At 47.4% G+C, this 8938-nt stretch overlaps 1 protein-coding gene across 1 annotated transcript in view; it reads right to left on the bottom strand.

Annotated features, from left to right (window-relative positions):
• TEX14 (testis expressed 14) overlaps positions 1-8938 on the bottom strand; it is a 167127-nt gene that overhangs the window by 58676 nt on the left and 99513 nt on the right. Inside the window, exons 9-11 of the mRNA XM_011953776.1 lie at positions 8109-8136; positions 7504-7682; positions 1366-1517 (exon numbers count right to left, since the gene is read on the bottom strand). Of these exons, the coding sequence (XP_011809166.1) occupies positions 1366-1517; positions 7504-7682; positions 8109-8136 (359 nt within the window). The remainder of the gene's footprint in view (positions 1-1365; positions 1518-7503; positions 7683-8108; positions 8137-8938) is intronic.

The following is an 8938-nucleotide window of genomic DNA, read 5'->3' as shown; positions in this document are numbered from 1 at the left end:
CTTGCGTGGTGGCTAACGCCTGTAATCCCAGCACTTTGGGAGGCTGAGGTGGGCGGATCACGAGGTCAGGAGATCCAGACCATCCTGGCTAACATGGTGAAACCTCGTCTGCACTAAAAATACAAAAAATTAGCCGGGCATGGTGGTATACGCCTGTAGTCCCAGTTACTTGGGAGGCTGAGGCAGGAGAATCGCTTGAACCCAGGAGGCAGAAGTTGCAGTGAGCCGAGATCCCGCCACTGCACTCCAGCCTGGGTGACAGAGCAAGACTCCGTCAAAAAAAAAAAAAGCAGCCCTTAATGAATGTGATTTTACTGTGTGTAAAAAAGATGGATTCCTTCCATCTTCGGATATGTGACTACTTTCTCCACCATCAGAGCAGTGGGTTTGGAAGTACATCCATTTCTTTCAAGTGACACTGTTCATACATCTAATGGACCCAGGGTGTGTTTAATTTCATAGTTTACTTCTCAGAGGCGAGTCTTTCCCCCTAATTTACAAGTTCTCAAGGGATACCTCACAAAGATCGTAAGTACTGATACCAATATTCAGGTTAAAAAGTTTGGTTCAGCTGGGCGTGGTGGCTCACACCTGTAATCCCAGCACTTCAGGAGGCCGAGGCGAGTGGATCACAAGGTCAAGCGATCAAGATCAGTCTGGTCAATATGTTAAAACCCCATCTCTACTAAAAATACAAAAATCAGTTGGGTGTGGTGGTGTGCACCTGTAATCCCAGCTATTCGGGAGGCTGAGGCAGAAGAATCGCTTGGACCCGGGAGGCAGAGGTTGCAGTGAGCCAAGATTGAGCCGCTGCATGTCAGCCTGAGCGACAGAGCAAGACTCTGTCTCAAAAAAAAAAAAGTAAAAAATAAAAAAAATAAAAATAAATTTTTTTGTTTGGTTTAAATGCATTGTCACTGATAAGCAGATGGATGGGCTTTGCTGAGTCTTTTTTTTTTTTCTTTTGAGACAGAGTCTTACTTTGTTACCCAGGCTGGAGTGTAGTGGCGCTATCTCAGTTCACTGCAACCTCTGCCTTCCAGGTTCAAGAGATTCTCCTGCCTCGGACTCCCGAAGTGCTGGGATTAGAGGCATGCACCACCATGCCCAGCTTATTTTTGTATTTTTAGTAGAGATGGGGTTTCACCATGTTGGCCAGGCTGGTCTTGAACTCCTGATCTCAGGTGATCCACCTGCCTCAGCCTCCCAAAGTGCCGGGATTACAGGCGTGAGCCACTGCTCCCAGCCAAGAAGTCTCTTTTCAGTAAGTCTTGTATTTTCATATAAGTAAGTAACTCCTGTTGGAGGAGAAAAATACAACCTAAGAATAGGGACTTTGGTCAACCATTAATGATCTTGATCTACCTGTTAAAATCTCCTGCATGATCATAGAAAAGCTGTAGATGTCCGACTTCACTGTGGCTGCCTTCTGTAAAATCACTTCTGGTGCAGCCCAGTTGTACAGCTGGGTAGGAAGGGGCACTCGAGTCAGGTCCCTCTGTTCACCTCTGTCCTTGCTAGGGAAGGAAACACACAAGTCAGGGCTCACGCCTTAAAGGGTCGGTCATTCATTCATTCATTCATTGTCTTGCCATGTCACCCAGGCTGGAGAGCAGCAGCGTGATCTCGGCTCACTGCAACCTCTGCTGCCTCCCAGGTTAAAGCGAATCTCCTGCTCAGTCTCCCAAGTAGCTAGGATTACAGGTGTGTGTCACCAGGTCCGGCTAATTTTTGTTTTAGTAGAGATGAGGTTTCGCCATGTTGGCCAGGCTCGTGGGTCTTTTAATCAACATACTGCATTTGTGAAAACTTTGCCTCTGAAGGTCGACAACCTCTTTGAGCTCCTGGAAACCTAGCTAGACAATGAGCTAATCCACACTGCTTCAGAGCTGTTCCAACACCTGCAATTCCTTACTGTTCCACCTAGGCCCTCTCCCCCAACTTCATCTGGCAACTCTACTGCTCGCCCACTCCACTCAAGTCACAGGGGCCTTCTTTCAGTTCCTCCAACATACCTAGCACATTAGCCCTTCAAGTCTTTGCACTGGCAGCTTCTGCCAGGTATGCCCTGCCCACAGATCCTGGAGTGACTAGCTACTTTTTGTGACTGAGATATTTGTCTGAAAATCACTTCCTCAAGGAGTCCCTCCCTGACTGCCTAAAGTAGTCCTGTTTTATTGGTTTCAGAGCACTTATTATCTGAATTTGTGTTCATTTATTTAGTTTATTATCTGTCTCCCTTCCATTCTAGAGAGTCAGCTCCACGAGAGTAAGCACCTCATCTGCCTTTATCACTGTACTCCTGGGCTTACACCAGGGCCTTGATGCTTGCTGTTGAATAAATGAATGCAAACTCTTTCAAGAGCCCCCTCAACCCCCATCTGCTTTATCAAAGCCATCTGGGACTTCTTCAACTCCTCATGATTATTTCTTTTCTGAACTCCTGCCCTTTTGAGAATGCGCCCTCTCAGTTTAGCACTCAAGGGTTCACTCATAGGCTTAAATAACTCATCTTCCCAACCAGACTCCTTAAGAGCTAAGTCAGAGCATCCTAAATGTCTTCTGGCCCAGCAAGAGGCCTCAGGGTAAACTCAGCACTGACTTCAGCCTATAGCTATCATGACAATCAAATGAGATCATGGATGTAGAAACACTTGGTGAGCCATAAAGCGCTCTTTCAAGTAAAGAATTAGTATGAATATTATGGGAGGCATTCAGTCAAGACTTAATGACTGGCAGTTGATAATTAAGAATTAAGCTTTTAAAAAGCAAGTGACAGCAAGTTTTTTGTTAGTCTGGAAAAAGGACAGATTTTAGAGGATGAGATGGGCTTCTCAGATTTGAGCAAACTTCCCTAAATAAAGTTTCTTCCAGTAAATCTTTGGATAGAGGGCAGTCAGTTCATGAAGTCATGAAGGTGTAAAAGCTAGTATTGACTTTAGTTGTATTGCTGAAAAGTCACCTATGGCCTGGCATAGTGTGAACAGTGTGGATATGCATACAAATTTAATACACAAATATTTATATATTGAACCCGGGAGGCAGAGGTTGCAGTGAGCCAAGACTGAGCCTCTGCACTCCAGGCTGGGTAACAGAGCGATACTCCGTCTCAAAGAAAAAGACCAGGTGTGGTGGCTTATGCCTGTAATCTCAGCACTTTGGGAGGCCAAGGCGGGTGGATCACTTGAGGTCACAAATTCAAGACCAGCCTGGCCAATATGGCGAAACCCCATCTCTACTAAAAACACAAAAATTAGCCTGGCATGGTGGCACGCGCCTGTAATCTCAGCTACTCGGGAGGCTCAGGCAGAATTACTTGAATCCGGGAGGTGGAGGTTGCTGTGAGCCGAGATTGCACCACTGCATTCCAGACTGGGAGACAGAGCAAGACTCCATCTCAAAAAAAAAAAAAAAGAAGGAGCTGAAGGGTAGGAGAAACTGCTGTATCACTTTTATACCAAGAGATGCAATACCATCCTTAACAATGACATTCAACAAACTGATATGCCCTAGTAGAGTGTTACCAAAAATAAATGTGGGATTGAAGGCTATTTTGGGTTGGTGAATAATCAACTCATACTATCAGCTTTCAAAGAAGGGTATGTTGTTTCACCTGCAATGGCTTGCTGACTGACATTTCTGACACTTCTACCTGAAGTTCCATCCTGAGGTCACTCCTAGACATTCACAGACCCTTGGTTACCTCCTACTCCCTCACTTGGCCAGTTGTTGACCCCAGCAACTCCATGCATTTCACTTTATTCCCTCCCATTTTGGCTCCATGGTCACCACTAGGCCCTGTCTCATGGTCTCCTGGCTGGTGTTCCTGTTCTCAACCTCCAATCCATTCTGCCCCTATGTCCTGGAGACATCCTCTGCCATCTGGTTAAGGCCCATCTATGTCTCTAACCAATCAACTGGGTAACTTCACGCGATTGCTTCACCCCTGGGTGGCTCAGTTTCCTCAACTATATAAGGACAGCATTGGGCTGGGCCATTTCCAAAGTTGCATTTCATTCTAGGATTCACATTTCTATTGAAGAGCAAAAGGAGAAGAAATTGTGGGACCTTTCTCTCTACATCAGATGGCGCTCCATCACTGACAAAAGTGCACACCCCTTAGCTTCCACTGCTCCTCAACACACATAGCCAGAGAGGTCAACCCTGCTCTGAACCATTTCGTATTTTTCCTTCAACTAGGTCATCCAATCATTTAAGAAACATTTACTGGTCAGGTATAGTGGCTCATGCCTGTAATCCCAGTACTTTGGGAGGCCGAGGCAGGAGGATTGCATGAGCCCAGCAGATTGAGATTGTAGTGAGTCACTGTACTACTGTCTGGGCAAAAGAGACAGATCCTGTGTCCCCCACCCCCAAAAAAGAAGGCTGGGTGTGGTGGCTCGCACTTGTAATCCCAGTACTTTGGGAGGCAGATTGCACGAGTCCAGGAGTTCAAGTCCAGGCTGGGCAACACGGCATGACCCCATCTCTATAAAAAATACAGAAATTGGCCGGGAGCGGTGGCTCACGCTTGTAATCCCAGCACTTTGGGAGGTGGAGGCAGGCGGATCACAGGGTCAGGAGTTTGAGACCATCCTGGCTAACATGGTGAAACCCCGTCTCTACTAAAAATACAAAAAATTAGCCGGGCGTGGTGGTGGGCACCTGTAGTCCCTGCTACTCGGGAGTCTGAGGCAGGAGAATGGCGTGAACCTGGGAGGCGTAGCTTGCAGTGAGCCAAGATCTTGCCACTGCACTACAGCCTGGGCAACACAGCGAGACTCCGTCTCAAATAATAATAATAATAATAATACAAAAATTAGCTGGATATGGTGGCATGTGCCTGTAGTCCCAGCTACTCATGAGGCTGAGGTGGGAAGATCGCTTGACGCTGGGAAGTTGCACTGAGCTGAGATCGTGCCACTGCACTCCAGCCTGGGCGATAGAGCAAGATCTTGTCTCAAAAAAATAAAAAGTAAAAAATATTTACTGAGCACTTACCACATGTGGCAGGCCCAGAGCTGGTGATGAACTCCCTATCTGGTGGGGCAGACACACTTGTATAGAAATGACTGTGGTACATTTGCATGACGCATGTGAGGAGAGGAATATGCAAAGTGCCTCAGGGGATAAGGGCATCAGTATAGACTTCACAGAGAGTGTTGGGAGACTGTTTCTGAAGTGAGTTTAAAAGGCTAAACTGGCATGTGCCAGGTATTCCAGATGCAGAGAGCAGTGTAGTGAAAGTGCCTTCAGATGGTCAGGAGGGAGCGGGGCAGTTAGGAGATTGGCACTATGGGTGGAGTCCCACTTGGGGAGGCTTCTGCTCCCTGAAAAGGGGTCTGGACTTAATCTTGCAGGCAATAATGAGACCCTGAAAGCTTTTAACTCAGATTAAAAATGGACCAGATATGAACCTGAGCAGCTCAACTAGTGACAGTTATCTGGCCTCTGCCTGTTCCCATCCAGAAAACTGCCATTACTCCAGTCATACCCTAATGGCTCCCCTGCTTTCTCTTGCCCCATCACAGCCCCTTCTCCATGCACAGGAGCAAGAGGATTTTTTTTTTTTTCTTTTTGAGATGGAGTTTCGCTCTTGTTGCTTAGGCTGGAGTGCAATGGTGCAATCTCGGCTCATCGCAACCTCTGCCTCCTGGGTTCAAGAGATTCTCTTGCCTCAGCCTCCCGAGTAGCTGGGATTACAGGCACGCACTACCACGCCTGGCTAATTTTGCATTTTTAATAGAGATGGAGTTTCTCCATGTTGGTCAGGCTGGTCTCAAACTTCCAACCTCAGGTGATCCACACACCTCAGCCTCCCAAAGGGCTGGGATTACAGGCATGAGCCACCACACCCAGCCAAGAGGAAGGATCTTAACCTACAAATCATCCGTGACACTATAATGCTCAAAAATGCCTATCCTAAGAACACATCCCAGTGTTCTTAAGATAAAATTCAAACTCCTCACCAGGGCCCACAAGGCCAAGCACAACCTGACCTCTGCCTCCTCTCCATGCAGAGGGACAAGAGGCACTCCAGGTCTGGGGAAGTGAGAGCCTTTTTGTTTCATTTGTTCAAAAAACGTATGTTCAGGGCACAAATGCAAAGGCCTGTTCTGGACATCTGAGATATAGCAGTAAATAAAACAGAAATCCCTGCCTCATGGAGCTTTTCATCTTTGAGAGAAGTTACAGAGTATGTGACAAGCAAAGATCTGGTGAGAGACCAGAAACAAAGCATCAGTGATGGGTAGGTGGCAGACAAGGGTAAAAGGAAGTAGGTGGCTCTAGGCAAGGGGTCCGCCCAGTGGCCAAGGCCTCACAGAAGAGCAGAACCAATACTGGCCCAAAGGCTCAGAGCTGTGGATGGCAGTAAGGAAGTACAGGGGAGAGCCTCTGCCTCTCAAAGCTTGGGGGCTCTCAGGAGGACTTTGACTCTTGCCAACAGGAAACTAAGCCCCCTTACCAATTCCTGAATTTTGACTGCCTCTCTCACTGTGCTGAGCCCCTTGAGGGCAGAGAATGACCTCCAAGTCTATCTAGGCCAGTGCGTGACCCAGATGTAGGTGTGACAGACCATTAGGCTCATGAGCACCCATCACTTTCTCTCCTTCCAGGATGCACAGCTAAGGGACAGCTCAGCTTCCCTCCAGTAGAAGCTAACTGGTCTCTGGCCACTGCAAAGTGGGAGGCAGTAACATAACCATTTCAGACTGGCCCCAAACCCCACTGTGTCTCCTCCATGTTCTTTCTTGCTTGTTGACTGGCAGTGCAAAGAATGCAGTGGGGGATCAAAGTCTGAAAGGTGGTGAAGCTACAGATTAGAGTGACAGGGAACACTATCCCTGCCTCCAACACACACTGGATTGCAATGTGAGTGAGAAATATACCTTGTTGTGTTAAAAGCTGCTGAAAGGGCTGGGCGCAGTGGCTCACACCTGTAATCCTAGCACTTTGGGAGGCTGAAGTGGGCAGATCACCTGAGGTCAGGAGTTCAAGACCAGCCTGGCCAATGTGGTGAAACTGCATCTCTACTAAAAACACAAAAATTAGCCAGGTGTGGTGGTGAGGACCTGTAATCCCAGCTACTCGGGAGGCTGAGGCAAGAGAATCGCTTGAACCCAGGAGGTGGAGGTTGCAGTGAGCCAAGGTTGTGCCACTGCACTCCAGCCTGGGCAACAGGGCAAGACTCGTCCAAAAAAAAAAAAATAATAATAATAATAAAAGAAAAGAAAAGCCACTAAAAATGTTGGAGTGGATAATTATAGCATTTATACACATTAGCTCATATGAGATCATACTTGTTAAATGTTTATTAAAATGTCTCCAAATTCCTCTAGCCTTGGCAGACAAGGTAAGTAGCATTTGGGACAGGTTCATCAACTGATGGACAGGTTCATCTCACCAATGAGGAGTCCCACCCAGATCAGATTCTGTCTCTACAGGAGAGGTCCCCAAGGGAGATCACCTTCAGGACAAAGTCCCACTCCATGTTGTGCCCACCTTTCCAACATGTACTCCAGGTTGGTCAGCCTCGCTTCACCTGGGGAGACAATATGGACAGCATAGGAGCTGAGGGAGCGGTGGATAAACCCCTGGAAATGCAGGTATCTCAGGGCGTCAGATATCTGGAGCAGCAGGTGCACGATCACCTCCATGTGCAGGACTGGGAACTGGGATCGCTGCAAGCAAGAGATAAAATGCCAAGAAAAAAAAAAGGACTGGGGCCCTGACACTGTAGCATTTTGTGATTTCCAGTCTTTCCATATGATCCTCACGGCTACCAAGGATCCCCATTTTACAGACGGAGAACCTAAAGTTCAGTGAGGCTAAGTAAAAGGCCTGACGTCCCAATGACTCAGGCCCCCTGGATCCAAACCTGGATTCCTTTCCCTCAGCTGAGCTGCTTCATACCACAAAAAATGAAAAGAAATTTCTCAAAGTCTGGTATGTGCATCCAGGATTGGCCAGGGGAAAACTGATAGGGGAGGTCCCCCCATACCACCAGTAAACCTGCCCTGTCCCCTCCCTGTCCAAGCCCAAGCTGCTGGGGAGAACCTAGAAGCTCAAAGGACCCTGCAGGATGCAGATAACCAATTCAGTCCTACCCCAGTCAGATGAGTCAGAAAGTGCTTTCTAAGGGGACAGAAAGTCACTCACATCAATGCACCTGGCTGACTAAAGTCTTAATGGGTCTCTGCCCCAGAGAAATGGTCTTTAAGGTAATACCCTCACTCAAGGGGGAAAAAACAAAAAAACAAAATAGGATGTCCTCAGGCAGAAGGAATGGCAAGCCATTTGGGGGAAGGGCCCTTCTTGGGGTCTCCTTATTTCTATCCAGAATCTTTAGAACAAAGTTATGGAGGGAAAAAACTTAAATACTCCAAGAGCTCTCTAAACCCACATCTCAGACCAAAGCACCCTTCCCAGGGACCCTATATAAGCCAGGGAAGATGTCTCTCAACCCCAAGGAAACTTGAGAGGTGAGAGGGGAGTGATACAGGCCTCTATAGAAAAAACTGGGAGAGCACAAATGAAAATGTAGGAAAATAAAGCCAGTGGTTGCTGGATTATAGTTAGTCAAAAGATGTCTGTGTTCTCTGGGTCCGTTGCACTCTTAGATGTCTGATAAAGAAGCAGGACTAGGCTGGCCTCAGTGGCTCGTACCTGTAATCCCAACACTTTGGGAAGCTAAGGCAGGAGTTCAAGACCAGCCTGGGCAAGCAACATAGTGGGACCATGATTCTATTAAAATTTTAAAAATTAGCTGGGTGGGGGTTGGGTGCAGTGACTCAAGCCTGCAATCCCAGCACTTCAGGAGGCTGAGGCGGGTGGATCACCTGAGGTCAGGAGTTCAAGATGATCCTGGCTAACATGGTGAAACCCCGTCTCTACTAAAAATACAAAAATTAGCTGGGTGTGGTGGGGGGTGCCTGTA

This window comes from Colobus angolensis, unplaced genomic scaffold, assembly GCF_000951035.1.
Source record: "Colobus angolensis palliatus isolate OR3802 unplaced genomic scaffold, Cang.pa_1.0 Scaffold37, whole genome shotgun sequence".
In the NCBI taxonomy this organism is placed as follows: Eukaryota; Metazoa; Chordata; class Mammalia; order Primates; family Cercopithecidae; genus Colobus; species Colobus angolensis.
The sequence above is the reverse complement of the archived record's forward strand: the minus strand, read 5'-3'. Positions and strand labels throughout refer to the sequence as shown.